This window comes from Pisolithus orientalis (assembly GCF_024613125.1).
Source record: "Pisolithus orientalis strain OTSU chromosome Unknown F5J12scaffold_14, whole genome shotgun sequence".
Lineage (NCBI taxonomy): Eukaryota > Fungi > Basidiomycota > Agaricomycetes > Boletales > Pisolithaceae > Pisolithus > Pisolithus orientalis.
Genome location: NW_026260795.1, coordinates 848,092 through 863,281, shown reverse-complemented (window position 1 = coordinate 863,281; position 15,190 = coordinate 848,092). Strand labels below are relative to the sequence as shown.

Here is a 15,190-nt window from a genome sequence, read left to right as displayed (position 1 = left end):
GCAGATATATGTAGGCCATTGTCTCTGGCAAAGGAGGCAACTGAGATGATTGATGTAGGGGAAGCCATATCTGATGGACTTAGTGAAATGAGCATCTGATGTATGGAGTGCTGTAGAAATGCATAGGGTGCAAGGATCCTTTCCAAACTCAGAAGGCAGGATTGTGTGGCTGAGTACTTTAAGCAAGTGTGGGAATGGAGTCAATATCCTTGGAAATGATGGAGATACAATGAAAACTGGAATGTTGTACACAGTCACTGAAAAATTTTGATGGGTGTTTAACTCACTTCCTCTCTTCTCTCTAGTACTGACAACTCATTCTTGTGCAAAGGATGACTGCTAATGTCCAGCAGTCCTTCTATGCATGAGGACTATAGTCTTCATCTCCATTCATGGCATTGTGTACAACTCATCAATGAGTTAGGCAGAGTCAGCTGTAACCATGTCCACAACACCTTTGGTGTGTGGCAGCAGAATTTAATTCCAGAGACTTGTGGGTGTGCAAAGAGCAAACAGACTGGGTATATGAAATCCCAGATGAGGACCTTCACACAAAGGGGGGAGGTTACTTGATGAAGAAGATGGGGACTGCACTTATTGGCATGGAGGACTTGAGAGGAAAGGGAGACACTGGAGACATTGTTAGCACTGTAGACACAATAGACTATTTAGACACTGGAGACTCACAGACTCACAAAAGACAGACAGATAGTGACTCCAAAAGTGGGTGGTATTTTTCCAACACTACAGCAGAATTTATATAGTATATGGAGCATAGGTATGAGTTGGAATTAAGTGGGGTGGGTAAACTAAAGCTCTGGAAAATAAAGGTGGACATGTCAGCTGTCAGTGAAATATGGGAGCATGTGAAAGTAGACTGAAAGGTAGAAAAATAAAAGGAAAAAGGGGTGCATGGGTATCTCCCACAAGAACAAAGGTATAGCATACTGTGGTGTAAAGAGGGGAAGGCAAAGCTAGTGGGGAAGGCAGAAGCACCAAAGGGCAGAGCATATGGGTACAGAGAAAGGCTTGCAGGATTCTGGGAAACAGGGGTAACCAGAGTTTTTTACTGACATCTGGCAAGATGGTTACTCTGGTCAACATGTTGGTCAGGGAAAAACTCCAGAGCCAAAAGGGGGTAGAACAAAACATGATGCAACAAGCAGAAAGAATTCCATAAGCAAGGAACAGGGAGCATTGATAGGGACTTGCCTCAGAGTCAGCAGAATTAACTGACAGTATCTTGTTTCAGCCTCAGGGAGTATACAGCTCCCTACACCAGGAAAATTAGTTTATCTGGCTGCAAATTTCCCACTTTTCATTAGCTAAGAGCATAGATAAATATAGTTAGGATGTCAACAGAGTTCCTTGGCATCCTCCTGAGCCATCCTGCCTGAAACCATGACATTGTGATGCCCAGCAGGGCCCACCCAAATGCTCAACTCCCTTCCCTGCCCTGCCCACCTGATTGACAGCAGCACTTCCCTTTAAGGCAATTCACATGGCATCACCACCCACAAATTTTTCAAACTAAGTCCACTAAAATGAGTGGCACTGGCTGTGATTGACTGGCACACTCTTATTTCATGCAGAAATGTGAAGTTGAGAGAGAATGCTGGAATAAGCTGACTTATGAAGTTTTTTGATAGAAAAAGAATTAATTACATGAGGCTTCAAGACATGTTTTATATATGAGCAGGGCAAGTGATATTAGGTATCACATGCCAGTAATAATGACCACTATTTTAGGGTAGACCCCTAACAGATATACTGGGTCTTATGGCAAAGTGTGATATGACCCCCATCCATTGTGCCAAAACAAGGGTGCTTTGCATTCAATGGGTGAAGATAGGAAGGTGCAAAAATGCCAATAATTAACATTGACATGCTTGAAGTATTATATTGTCTAGGAATGGTGATTATGCAGGTATGACAACTGGCTTCAATGTAGATCTTGATTAGTCCTGCAGAATTTCTCAAACATTTGCTGTTTGATCATTCATGTAGTACCTAGTACTATTAAAATATGAATCATGCATTTTCATCCTAATACTTGGCAATCTAGAGCAGTCTGTAACAGTCTGTGTAATTGTATGTTGTACCAATAATGATACTACTGTTCCAGTAGTTGCTACACTGCTCCAGCCTGTAGTGATGCTGGAATGGACTGGGACACTCTGGTCAGAGCTAACCAGTTAGGTACCTTGTTGGGTACTAAGGTAATGGGACTTCTGGCCAGTGCTGTCCAGTACTGTCCAGGGGGGAGCTAGTTTGCTGATGTCCCAAGAAGTTGTGCCCCACACCAAGGTTAGTCACTATTTCATCAGCAGAGTGTGGAGGTCTACATGAGTTACTCTTGGATAGGTATATCATCATGTCATCTGCATACAAGCTAACAACAAGTTTTTCATTCATTCCTGGAATGTTGAAGCCTTTCAGCATTGGAGAGTGTGAGAGTAAGCATGCCAGTGGATTGATGATGATGTCAAAGAGGAGGCAAGCTTGGAGGGGGTTTCCTTGCCAGACACTGTGGGTGACATCAGGGGAGCTCACCACTCCATTGATCATGACTGTTGTTGTGTTTTTATAGAGTGACTGAACTTTGGCAATAAACAGGTTGGGGAAGCAGAGTTCTTTCAGGGCAACTAGGAAGCAAGAGTGGTATATACCTTCCCTTGGTCCAGCATGATGATCATTCCATATTCCTCCATGAAGTCAACATATGTACATAGGGATTGATTGAGATGGATATGGTCAAAAATAAGGGATGAAACCTGTTCAGTTGGGGTATACTATGGTGTGCATATGTGATGCGAGTCACATGGACAGGATTTTCATAAGTTTATAGCCTGTGTTTAGGTCGGCAGTTTTTTCTTCTTGTAGTCCCCCCACCCGATTCTACATGCAAGTTACAACGGCAAATAAAGTACATACATCAGAGTAAGATTCAAAACTACAGCAGTAATCCGCACACTATGTACACGATACACTGTAGGCATACACCAATGTTACAGCAGAGAATTCCAGGTCGATTAATAGGACTTCAATTCAAGACGGATCTACAAGAGGGTTAGCGAGACAGTGCAGGGCTGTCAAACAAGGAACATACCTCGGAAATGATCTGTTCTACGGGAATAGCAAGTTCCCTCACATATTCCGCCAACTTCCTTGGGACCCTCTCCCTACAATTCTGGCAACTTCCTGCCTTGCGGACCATGGTATCGATCCACTCCCGCCTCAATAGTGTTTCAACACAGGGACGGATACGCAGGGCCTCGATGACAGAATCCTGGTATTCCTTCTGTGATAATCGGGCAATACCCTGCTTTCTACAAAACTTGCAATCCAACGGTGGTAAAGGAAAGGTTGTCCATAAGCGCATGAGTTGGGACATGGCTTGACCGCAGTTTGCGTGATACTTGACCAAGCGCTGGTAGTCCGAGCCAGAGATGAAGTCAAGCTCAGCAACATAGGTTGGCTCCCACACCGCGAAGCGTAGCATGTACCTGGCAGCCATCGTCGTCTCCCCCTCGGCCCTATACCGGCAGGCTATGGCAAACACTCGCATGGGCTCTTTCTCCAGGAACTGCGGAGCAGTTATCATCTTGACAACGAATTCACCGACCCGCTTCATATCATACTTGTCCGCAGCGTCCAAGACCGACATGACAATGTCAAGACTCTCTAGCACAGGCACATCCGTATCATATATGGGGGAACAGAAACTCAAAAGCTTCTGCAAGATAGCACTGTTTTCGGAAACGGGAATAACGGGCAGTCCATACTTCATTTGGTCAGCTGAGCTATCCAACGGTGGAGGCTGCGGTAGTGCGAACATGTTTGCGAAGAACGGGGATGCAAGGGAGAGCAATAATTTATAGAAGCGAAAGTCAACGTTGTCGACGGTTCGCAGGATGACGTCTGCATTTGGCCGGTTAAAAGGAGCGTTAGCATCCACCGGTTCGGTGGAAGGAGGGTCAATGGCGTGTTGGGTTGCGTTGTGCTCGGGAAGGACGTCAGCTGGTAACATGCAGGCATCCATGTTAATAGGATGGCCTCCGTTGGCCATGAGTGAGACTTAAAAACGGTAAGCAAAGCCAAGAACCTTCACCTTGACCTTGACTGATAGACTGTGCCCCCGTGGCTGTTACAAATTACGGTAGAACAGCCTGTCGATAACGAGAGCCTCTGCCGCCTTTTCGTCCCGAAAAAGGCTGTCTTATCTCCAACGGCAGACAGAATGCACGTGTGATATACTAATTGTCCCGTAGAGCCGCCGGACTAGCAAAGGTCACGAAGGATAGAGCATCACCAGGTACTATGGAAGTATTGATAAGGATAACGGCAGTTCTCATCAGTTGGTTGTCACCTGAAATCGTTGACGTGAATCACACGCCAGGAACATTTCTCATGGGTATTCAAGTCACCCCCAGATTCTAAGAATCGAACTCGACACAGATCCATTGGTTGTCAAGGATGCCCATCCTCCCAAAGCAGTGCCAAATGAGCATGGTACAATAACACAAGGCTCTAGGGTATCGTTATAATATACAAATTTGGATAAGACGGTGGTAAGTCAAGAAAATGTAAATTCAAGGTACAACACACGCAGAGTCTCCATATGACATAGCCCCCTAGACTTGTTATTCGTTATCCTATCCATTACGTGGGGGTCGTTCAATATCATGTACGTCGGAATGTCGGCTGACCCGTTGTCTTTTAGACACCAGAGGGACATTGGGAACATCAGAGTGTCGCGCAGAGCGGTGCGGCCGTGATTTTGGGAGTGCGCGCTTTGGTCGTAGCTGTACTGGAAGGGAGGCGTTATCCAAGCTGGTAGTTGCGTCGTTATTGTGGCTACTGCGGCTTGGACCAGGTGAACTGGTTGCAATAGTATTGAGGCTATAAGCTGTAATCAAATTGGGAATAGAGCAACGTGACCAACCGGTGGGTTTCCGTGCACAAGGCTACCATGCTGTCGTACTTGTAACTGAGTTCCTCGTATTCATTCTGCAATGCGCGCATCTCCATTCGAGTCGCACGCTCCGCCTCAGCAAAAGCTTGAACCTCGCGCTCGAGGCCGTCACAACGCTCGTCCAAGAGATCGATCTCTTTTGAGAGGTCCTTGACTTGGGTTTTGAGCGAGTTAACCTTTTTAACCAATTTGGAAGTCGAGGGAATATCAATATACAGCTTGCGGATCGTAGGCAGGATAAAACCGTGGTATTTTTCAGGGACGACAGCCAAGTCGGGTGTGGCTACTTGTAATTCAGACGATGGACTTGGCACAGCGTAGAAAACACACCAATATGAAATTCCTGTCGGCATGTAGGACATGTTGATTTTAACGCGTCGTTGCTAGAGACAATGTAGTTTCTGAGGCACGCCTCGCAGTGAACATGGCCTGTTCGCGAGTAAATTGCAACACCACATAATCTGGAAACTCCTGTAAACTTACCGCAGGGAGTGGAGACCGGCTTCTTCAAAGCTTCAAGACAGATGCCACAGTCAGCCATCCTTTGCCTCGAACGAACAGTAGTAACACGGGAGATGACCCAGAGTGTCGTTTCACGTGACCGCGTCTCATTAGTGGCCAAACAAGGGTAAATATGGACCTCCAACTATACTATTTGCAAATTTAGCCAAGGGAACTACGCGAACGTATACTACCACCGTAGCTGCTTCAAGCAGCTTTTCGACTTCGTGATCGACTTTCACTAAGGCTTCGTTCTTTGGGCCGGGACGGGTTGACCTTTCAGCCTTTCGTTTCCCCGCCTTTGGATGTCTAGCCCACACAATTCGCCTTTTTCTGCCGCTCGTCCGTCTTCCAGGTCTTCGTCGCGGAATTCCGTGCGTTCTGCACGCGCGCCAAGTCCTGCTTCTTTAAACGATCCAGGTATTTTTCTTCAACATCGTTGATTGTGAACTTGTGGTCAATCCAAACTACGTGGTTCGTTGTGTTTCATCCAGTGGCTATCCGGAATCAGGTGTCAACCCTGAAACACTCTATTCGACAGCGGCAGGCTCAGTTACATTCTTTAGAGAACGTCATTCTACGTGGACCTCGTCCACTCCCACCCGGCTTCATGACTTCTTCCACCCATTCTCGCTATTCTTCTGAAGATGTCTTGGACATCAGTCACCCACCCGTTGCCTATAATAACAGCTTCTCCACCCCAAAGATGCAACGGCGATCCAGCTTTGACGTCTTGCACGGGTTAGCTGGTCCTGAGTCTAGTCTTCCTCTCCCGAAACGGGAAAGTATTACCCCCATCTTAAAAGTAGCGGATGGCATTCGCGAAGGTATTCCTATGGAATTTGGCGGCAGCAGTTCGCCTCACAGAGATTTCTTAAAGCGAACGTCGAGTCCTACCCGTACTCTCAGTCGTACGTTCTCTCCCATTATGAGTGATGCACTCACTAAAGTGATCTAATGTCGAACGCTCAGGTATACCAGTAGCCTCCGTAGGTCAGTTTCGGTTTTTCCGAGATGCTTTCCCCCTAAGTCTATTCTTCACGCTTCATGTAACTCAACGCTCATAGGGAATGCCCGGGCATTAGCCGAAGACGGTCCGTCTCCGAACCGCATTTCGCCAACAGATGCCAGTGCAATGAACGACGCCGTTGACCCCAATGCTTCGTCCTCGTCGCTTCATGCTCCCGCAACTCCGAATCGTCGAATTTCGCTTACCCCTGGTGGGACCACGAAAGTTTTGGCAGATCTTCAAGCGGGAGTAGTAAATGCTCGAAACGCACTAGAGAACACGAGAGCTCAGCTTCGTCTTTCTCAACGTACTGTGGCTCAGCTAACTCGACAGACGGAAGACTTGAAAGAAAGTCGTGAGCGACTTCGACTTGAAAACGAGGGCCTGAACAACGTGGTCGCTCGTAAAGAAAGGTTACTACAAGAGGTGAGCCGATGTTCTTTTCTAAACACCCCGATGTTCATACTAGCTTCAAGGTCTTGGAGCGAGCACGAAAGGCCGAAGCTGAGGCCACCACGCTCAAGTCCCAATTGAAGACCGAGACTGCGACATCCAAAAAAGCGCTCCGAGAAATGGAAACCGCTCTGGCAGAATCGACCGCATTGTCCCAGAAATGCGAAAGAGAATATATCACGTTGCGTGACAGCATCAAATCTATGACAGAAAGTTGGAAGCACGATACAGATAGACTTAGAGACGAAATGCGCAAACGCGAGGACAGGCTTAAGAGGGAAGCAGAGTCGGCTGGTAAAAAGTATGCGCAGTTGGTGGAAGAAGTTAAGGCAGCCCAAGAACAGCAAATAACTGTCAAAGATCTTCGCGAAGAGAGCTCCAAGATTCGACAGGAGGTCGAGGACGAATTCCGCGAAGAGATCAAGAAGCTGAGAGGCCAGGTAGGATTACACTCCCGGCAGAGTGACGAGGCTACCGACACTGCCAGGTTAGTACGATCTCCTGTTGGAAGTACCTCACGTTCATGACAGGATTTTCTTAGGATGTTGTCAAGCGAGCTGGCCCGCCTGCGTCGGCTCATGCAAATCGGAACACAGTCACCTCAGTCATTTGATGACGATTGTCAGGATACAAGCTCACTATCATGAAATTCCTGCATCTTACATAGCTACCCCACTGTGGTTCACTCCTTTTAACTATCATTGTGGTCTGGACTACGTTCATTTATGTACCGTATACACTCCTCTTTCTCTATATAATTCTCTCCCTCGTCGATACCCAGGGTATACTTATCACATACGTGTGCGCTACCTGACCAGTAATGACAAAGTGCTAGAAGGCGTTTCATGTTGAGGACCATTCTATATACCTACAAGGTCTTGAATTGGGTTTCGAGTCGCACCCAATTGTGAACACGTCCTCAGTAGTATGACCATCTGGCAGTAATATTTGGCTGAGGGAATTGACCCACCCACGATTCTTGTCACAAGACGCCCATCTCACCGGTAGTACGCCAAGTTAATGAATATCTAACCAGCGATGTCGATCAGTGCCACCCCTACAACCATCTCGATATTAGAGTTGATTACGTCCTGCAGAATGTAAGCATACCACTCACCACTAACACACCACTCATGCTGTCGATGCTGCTGCTAGCATGTCACACTATCACATCTCCTATCGCGCTCTCGTCTGGGCATGCAGATCCCTCTTGCTGTGTTGTGTTGTTTGGACACTGGGGGATATATATACTGGTGCTGTCTGCATCGTGGAGGGATCATATCTCTTTCTTTCCTTTCTCTCTCTCTGTCCATCATCTTGTATCAGCATATATGCTTGATTGCTCAAATCCACATGCCTGTCCACATTCTGTCGTTGTTGTGATCTGTTTGAGTGTGTTCACCCCTCTGTGGTGAGTTCCACTTTTTTTGAATGTGCCATAGCACATGTCGATGCCTAGCAGAGGTGTCAAACTGCCATCTTGTCACATCCCCTCTGTCCCTGTGCCCTTGACTACCCATAGTCGAGGGAATAACCCTCTGCCCATGACATTGTCATCATCACTGCTGTCATCATCTCCATCTTCACTGTCCCCACCATCTGTTACCTTGCCTGACCTGCCACCTATGCCATCACTTGTCACCTTGCCTGACATCACCCCATCTTTGCCCTCTGCTCTGTTGCATATCTCCCTACTACTGCCATCTCCCACTACCATGAGCAGCTCCTCATCATCTGACAGTTTCACTGCAGTCCTTCCTACCATAGTGATGTCCTTGGCACAGTCCCAGACAGCATGATGTGAGAACACTACTCCTGGCAAGACTCCTCCCTTCTTGACAGTGGGTGATATTACCCCAGAAGGGTTGTGAAGCTGGGAGCTGGGTTGTGAAAATTATTTCTGATTAAAAAGTGTTGCAGAGGATGTCCAGGTATCTAAGGTTGTTGGTCATCTGTTGGATCCCCATGTACAGGACTGGATCAGCAACAATGGCAGTCATCTGACTGCTCTCACCTTCTCAGAGTTTATGGAGGAGGTTCGTACATATTGGCTTCCTAGTGACTGGGCAGAGGCTATCCAACAAAAGATGCTGTCATTGATGCAGGGTAATAAGGCCTTTCACTTGTGGGCCATCAAAGTGGAGAGCCTGAATGTACTGTTGCAAGGAAGTGAGTTTCATCTCACTGAAGACCACCTCCACTTCCATTTAGAGTCTCACATGCATCCTGATCTTACTGCAGAATATCATTTGACAAGTTCCTGCTGCAAGAAGCAGTTCCGAGCTTGGCTTGACTTGGTCCACCTCCTTGATGAGTGTTATGCCCGAGTGCGGTGACTTCTTCAAATGGAATAGGCATGAAGCACGTGAGGTGGGAGTCTACAGGCCAAACTTGTCATAACCCCTATGGCTGAGTTATTGCAATGATCCAACAGAGGTTCTGTCTACTGGCGAGTCCCTGAGGTTGTTCATGCAGAGAGAGAACAAGGATAGAGCAAAGGGATGAAGCTCAGTTGCAAGCTATTGAAAAACTGCAGATACAGGACAAAGTACATAGGATTATATACCCCTAAGTATGAGTACCCTTCCAGTTGCAACTGACGCATCACGATGCATATCTGCAGTAGTCAACAGAACTATCAACCAATAAATAGGAGTCATACGGTGTCAATGATGAGGATAGGGAGGCAACAAAAGGCTATACTGGCTGGCGCAATCAATGTGCAGCGAGGAGCCTGACACCGGAGCTATAGTACAGCAAGAGGACAATTAAAACAAGTCAGAGGTGAGTCACAAAAGCAAGAAGTAAACAAATCGTCCATCAGAGAGGGCAGTGGAATACCAGATCACAGTGGCAATGCAGTCTCGACAGGTATTGGAAATACCCTGTTGATGGGAGATCCAAACATTCCCTGGAGCATTCGAGCCCCTAGGATGGTGATGACTATTAGGGACATGACAAGGCACATGATGCACGTGACCGCAAGAAGTTGAAAAAGGAAGGACCCCTGACAGAAGCATAACATCACCCCCCCTCTAAGGTCCTCAGACCCTTGAGGACAGACTGGGAGTCAGGTTGGTAGGGCGAGTGGATAGGGGTCAGCGAGTAGTATAGACATGGGAACACATCTGATTGGTGATGGGCAATGAAGGCGATGGAGATGGCAGTTCCTCAAAGGCCAGAGTATAATGGGAGCCACGTCCATTGTGACAGGACCAATGTCCCAGGTAACAGCACTGGTAACAGGCATGCTGGTATAGGACATGGTCAGGTGGGACAGGGGACTGGCCTCTGAGATAGAACCAAAGTTGATCAGAAGGGACGGGGACGAAGGGAGTCAGAGGGATAGGATCAGTGGAGTGGATGGCATTATGATAGTTCTTGTGCAGGCCAGCCCACGATGCATCCTGAAGCAAGACCTCCCAAGCAGAGTTGTGAGTCCCCATACCTAGTTGTGAACCAACCTCTTTATAAAGTTCTCCCGAGTTGACATACCCTAACTCTATTGCATGCCACTCCTTCTCCTTCTCCTGATCCATAACATCTTCTTTGGCCTTCAAAGCCGATGGTTCCTCTTGCTTTGGTTTGATTTGATCAAGAAGACAAGAAGCAGGCGGTGTGAGGAATTTGCTGATCTGTTGATTTTGTAAATGGTGATATGCCCCACCTGTCACAGCCTCGGTGATATCCAACGAAGCCTTCTCCAGCATGTCAATCATGATTACCTCCAAAAGGGGGGCAGTCCTGCTCAACTTCCTTGTATGAATCTTTGAGACCAACCCATTGATTATGTCTGATGCTCTGTAGACTTGAGACAACAGCCTAAAATACTCAACCTGTTCTGGTGAGCACCCGTCAATGTTGTCCCTGTCATTGAAGAGGTCAAGTGCCCTAACAATGTCCAGGTAATCACTTGCTGAGATTGGTAGTCATTGCTGGTCAAGCTGGGCAGAGGTGGCCATTGTGAGGAGGTCGAGGGCTGTGCGTTGAGTGCTGTCTGAATAGGTGGAGAAGGCAGAGCGTACATTGGGAGATTTGGCAGCATCAGTGCTACTGGAGGGGGCTGGTGGACTATTGGGGTCATTGTCAGTCTGTGCCTTACCCTTTCCCTTTTGGCTACTGTCCCTACCATGGGGGACTCTGACTGTCAGCATGGGGATGCATTTGACAGAGAGCCCCTGGAGTGGATGCAGTCCATGAGCTCTGGCGACAGGGGGTGATAGTGGATGGGATTGAGAGAGGGGCGAGGAGAACCTGGAGACATGAAAGCTGGTTGGGGATGTCGGGGGAGAGGATGGTGCATAGACTGTGATGGGGGGAATGAGCCCATTGTCATCAGCATTACAAAAGGGTTCATAAGGGGTGGGGAGGTCAGTGTAGTCATTCTCTGTGTTGATGGAGCATGGGGAGTCCATTTAACTTCTGAGGTGTCAAGCAAGTTTGTACTGATCGAGGGCTTCGGACACATGGTCTTTTATATGTTCCTTGGGTTCCCAAGTATTTGATGAATGGGGGAACCCTTTCCATTTGACCAAGTACCACCTTTTTCCTCTGTGACCATCAATCTTGTGATTTAATATTGACTCAACCTCCCACTTGATCTCGTCATTGACTAATTTGGGTAAAGGGGCTGTGGGCACAGCTCCATAAATTTCGTTTTCGGTGAAGGGGAAGATCTGGGAAGTGTGGAACACAGGGTGCACCTTCCACGTCAGGGGAAGGTCCAATCAGAAGGTGACTGGGGAGACAACCTGAGTCACCACAAAGGGTCTGAGACATTGGGGCACAATCTTATCGCACTGGTTTTTGATACAAAGGTGCCCGGTATCCAGGAGAACACAGTCTCCCACCCTGGGCGCAACATAAGAACCTTTCGAGCGTGAATGCATCAGGTCCTGTGCCTTCTTGTGCATGAGGATTGCGACATCTCGATTTGATGCTAACTGTTCCAACCTTTTGTCAACTGAGGGTACCACAGTAAGCTGAAGCTCTGGGTAAGGGGATGGGTTGTACCCCAGGATGAGAGAGAACAGGGTCATTTGATGCACAGAGTGGACACGAGAATTGTGTGCGAACTTGGCAGACAGTAGCTTTGCAGCCCAGGAATTAGGGGTTTCCACACAGTAGAGTTGTAAATATCCTTCCACTTCCTGGTTGACATGTTTGCTTTCTCTGTTGGTCTGGGGGTGATAGCTGGTGGAAAGCTTGGTTTTGACCCCTATCGCCTTATAGAGTTCCCTTGTGAATGACGAAGTGAACTGGGGTCTGCGATCTGAGATTACTGACTCTGGGATCCCAAATTGGGAATATATGAACTGATGGCAGAGTTGGGTGACTCTGACAGAGTCAATAGTCTTGTGACACGGAATGAACAGGGCAGCCTTTGTAAGGCCCTGATCGACAACCATGAGAATGGAATCATATTTCTGTTCTCCCAAGATGGGGAGATCTGTGATGAGGTCCATCGAGATTTGTTGGAATGGGAATGCCATCTTAGGAGTTTCATGTGGGACTACTGGGGGAGTAGGTGGATGCGTGATCACCTTTGTCATTTGGCACACCAGAAATCCTGCAACATAAGCCTTGATGTCCTTTCCCATACCTTCCCACCAGACTTCCTTTCTCATCTTGGCAAACATCGCTTTCTGGCCTGGGTGACTGGAGGACTCATGATCGTGGTAAGTCCACATGCAATGTTTCCGATGTTCAGGGGGAATGAAGACGTGCATGGTTCCAAACCTTTTTGTACCGTCTTTGGCAATAGTAATGTTCTCTTTGGGTTCCAGACCTGTTGAGACCTTTGATGTGTTGTTCTTGACATGCTCGTACAGGTCGGCTGATATCACATAGACTCCCCTAGCTCCTTTGATCAGTTCCTCAGACGGGCGAGCTTTGGGCAACCGTTTCCCCTTTGACTTTTCCTCAGGCAGGCGGGAATATGGTTTGGAACTACTTGCTGACCACAATAGTCAGGTTGGGAGACATCCTATTCTACAGAGGTGATTTATTTTTAGTTGTTTTTGTAGTTTTGTAATGGAAAAAGAAGGTGATACAAGGTGAATTTGGGAGTCCACCCCCTCCGAAAGCCAAAGGTCCGGTGTTTTGGAGGATGACATGCTGCAGGATTGTCAAGTCTATGGAGAGGAATATACTCAGACTTCAAGTTGGTTGAAGCTAAACAATGAACTACCTATGGAGAGGAATATACTGTAGGTAGGTAAGTAAGTGTTCCAATATAATGAATGGAAGGAGTCCCACCTCAGCCTTCAAGTTGGTTGAAGCTGAGGTGCAGTAAGGAAAAAATAAACTGCTAAGTGTCCGCTTTTGGATTACATAATGCTGTGCTCAGTGAACCACAACTAAGGTAAAGGTGATAAACTCCAACACGGTGGAAGGACCATGGCCACTGGGGTGGGCTCCGTGGCTTTGCTCTTATGAGAGAGAGTGTTGGCTGGGACCTGGAGGTGACTGGCCTGCCAGGAGAAATGAATGGGGTATGACTGGACTGTCATGGCCCAGTGAGCTTGGTGCGGGGTGAGCTGTTGAGGCTTGTGGTAGTATTCGAGGTTCTTGTGTTCAGTGAAGACCACAGTCAGTTTGACAGGGGATAACAGATACAGACAGAAGGCCTTCAGGGCATGGATAACAGCCAGCATTTCCAGGTCATAGACTTGGTAACACTGTTCAGTGCTGATGAGGGACTGAGAGAGGTAAGAACAGGGGTGCCACTTGTTATCATCTCCTTTCTGGGCGAGGACCACACCAGTCCCAAGCTTCAAAGTGTCCATAAAGAGTGCAAACAGCTTCGAGAAGTCTGGAATTGTGAGGACTGGAGTGGAGCATAACAAAGATTTAAGCTTTTTGAACACAGTATTGTGTTCAGGGGTCCATTGGTAGGACACCCCCTTTTTAGTGAGGTCATGTAGGGGTTGGGTGATGCTTGAGAAGGAAGGGATAAATTTGCAGTAGAAGTTGCAAAATCTGAGGAATCAGCGAAGGCCTGTAAGATTGTCAGGGGCTTCCCAAGTACTGATGGCGTCAGTCTTCATTGGCAAAGTCTCCATATGCCCCTTTCCTATAATCATTCCAAGGAATTCGATTTCTTTGGCCTCAAAAACACATTTGCTGATCTTGAGGCACAGTCCTTCTTTCTTGCAAATCTTCAAGAACTCATGGACACAGTTCTGAAGTTCTTCCTTTGTCTTGGCATGGATCACTACATCGTCCATGTACCCTACTTGTTTTCCTCGTTGGGACTCGAAGGTCCGATCCATATACCTTTGGAAAGAAGGAGGTGAGTTGCATTGTCTGAAGAACATTACTGTAGGTTTGAACAACCCTCAGGGTGTGATGAACACCCCTTTCCATTTGTCTCCATCTTTGATCCTAAGGTTAGTAAAACCCCAGCAAATGTCAAACTTGGCATAGTAGCGAGATTTGACCAATTTGTCGAACAAGGCCTGGGCATTTGGCAGCAGGTGTGCATCCAGGATGGTAAACAAATTGAGATAGCGATAATCTTGGATAAGCCGTTTCTTCCCATCCTTCTTTGCTACGAAAAACACCGGTGCCACTTGCAGTGAGGTTGACGGTTGAATCTTCTTGCATTTTAAATTTTCTTCTAGGAACTCATCTAACACCTTTAGCTCATCGGGGGACATGGGATATACTGTTGCTTTCTTTGGCTTGAAATCCTCATGAAGTCAGATTTCATGGTCTAATCCAGGTTGATGTACTGGAAGCAGGATATCCTCTTCTGAGAACACTTTTGTGAACTCCTTGTAATCTTCTGGGAGCCTAACCTCCTCTTTGTTCATGGCCAGGGCAGCTTCGAGTTCTGTAGAAAGAGTGGTCTTGTAGACCATGATGGGGTTTGCACCCATCTCCGGTTTTACCTTTTCCGTGATTGGCTTGGAAATCCTTCTTTTGCCATCCAAGTCTGATGGGTCCAGAGACAGTTGTCCTATTGTGGGTAAGCTTCCTGCTTTGGGTACATACCCATCATCCCAACAGGTGATTTTTCCTGTCTCCCAATTCATCTGAGGCTTGAATTCCTTAAGGAAGGGCATTCCAAGAAGGATATGCTCCTTTCCAACCAAAGGCCCAATGTAACACTTGACTTGTATGACACACTCCTTGATTTCCATCTTCAGGGTTACCTTGCAGGTTACCCATTCGACATCTTTTCCTGTGAATGAGGTGGTTTTGAACTTGCTTTTCACCAGGTATGTTGGTATCCGGAGCTTTTGAAC

General features: G+C 47.2%; 4 protein-coding genes across 4 annotated transcripts; 1 reads left to right on the top strand and 3 right to left on the bottom strand.

Annotated features, from left to right (window-relative positions):
• Positions 1 to 2,346: 2,346 nt before the first annotated feature.
• Positions 2,347 to 2,505, bottom strand: F5J12DRAFT_701794 (uncharacterized protein; the record flags this gene model as incomplete). The annotated part of the gene is made up of 1 exon (XM_051740513.1): positions 2,347 to 2,505. A coding segment is annotated over one exon (159 nt), but the record flags the coding sequence as incomplete, so codon positions are not given.
• A 137-nt stretch (positions 2,506 to 2,642) lies between these two features.
• F5J12DRAFT_832513 (uncharacterized protein) lies at positions 2,643 to 4,329 on the bottom strand. Its single transcript, XM_051745785.1, has 2 exons — positions 3,110 to 4,329; positions 2,643 to 3,059 (listed from the first exon to the last, which is right to left on the bottom strand). The coding sequence occupies exons 1-2, from the start codon at positions 4,067 to 4,069 to the stop codon at positions 3,033 to 3,035; spliced, it is 987 nt and encodes a 328-aa protein (XP_051600075.1). The 5' UTR covers positions 4,070 to 4,329; the 3' UTR covers positions 2,643 to 3,032.
• On the bottom strand, positions 4,316 to 5,539 carry F5J12DRAFT_742642 (uncharacterized protein). Its single transcript, XM_051742038.1, has 4 exons — positions 5,459 to 5,539; positions 5,306 to 5,404; positions 4,946 to 5,258; positions 4,316 to 4,881 (listed from the first exon to the last, which is right to left on the bottom strand). The coding sequence occupies exons 1-4, from the start codon at positions 5,514 to 5,516 to the stop codon at positions 4,656 to 4,658; spliced, it is 696 nt and encodes a 231-aa protein (XP_051600074.1). The 5' UTR covers positions 5,517 to 5,539; the 3' UTR covers positions 4,316 to 4,655.
• Positions 5,540 to 5,616: 77 nt separating this feature from the next.
• On the top strand, positions 5,617 to 8,037 carry F5J12DRAFT_832506 (uncharacterized protein). Its single transcript, XM_051745784.1, has 6 exons — positions 5,617 to 5,896; positions 5,971 to 6,387; positions 6,449 to 6,469; positions 6,544 to 6,911; positions 6,962 to 7,425; positions 7,480 to 8,037. Exons 1-6 carry the CDS (start codon positions 5,782 to 5,784, stop codon positions 7,583 to 7,585), a joined length of 1,491 nt encoding a protein of 496 aa, XP_051600073.1. The 5' UTR covers positions 5,617 to 5,781; the 3' UTR covers positions 7,586 to 8,037.
• The last annotated feature ends 7,153 nt before the right edge of the window (positions 8,038 to 15,190 follow it).

Coding starts and splice junctions, on each gene's coding strand:
- F5J12DRAFT_832506 (XM_051745784.1), top strand. CDS start 5,782: ATGTCTAGCCCACACAATTCGCCTTTTTCTGCCGCTCGTCCGTCTTCC. Junction 5,897..5,970: donor TGCTTCTTTAAACGATCCAG/GTATTTTTCTTC, acceptor TGTTTCATCCAG/TGGCTATCCGGAATCAGGTG. Junction 6,912..6,961: donor AAGAAAGGTTACTACAAGAG/GTGAGCCGATGT, acceptor ACTAGCTTCAAG/GTCTTGGAGCGAGCACGAAA.
- F5J12DRAFT_742642 (XM_051742038.1), bottom strand. CDS start 5,516: ATGGCTGACTGTGGCATCTGTCTTGAAGCTTTGAAGAAGCCGGTCTCC. Junction 5,259..5,305: donor CCGACAGGAATTTCATATTG/GTGTGTTTTCTA, acceptor AATTACAAGTAG/CCACACCCGACTTGGCTGTC. Junction 4,882..4,945: donor TTGTGCACGGAAACCCACCG/GTTGGTCACGTT, acceptor TATTGCAACCAG/TTCACCTGGTCCAAGCCGCA.
- F5J12DRAFT_832513 (XM_051745785.1), bottom strand. CDS start 4,069: ATGGCCAACGGAGGCCATCCTATTAACATGGATGCCTGCATGTTACCA. Junction 3,060..3,109: donor TAGAACAGATCATTTCCGAG/GTATGTTCCTTG, acceptor ACCCTCTTGTAG/ATCCGTCTTGAATTGAAGTC.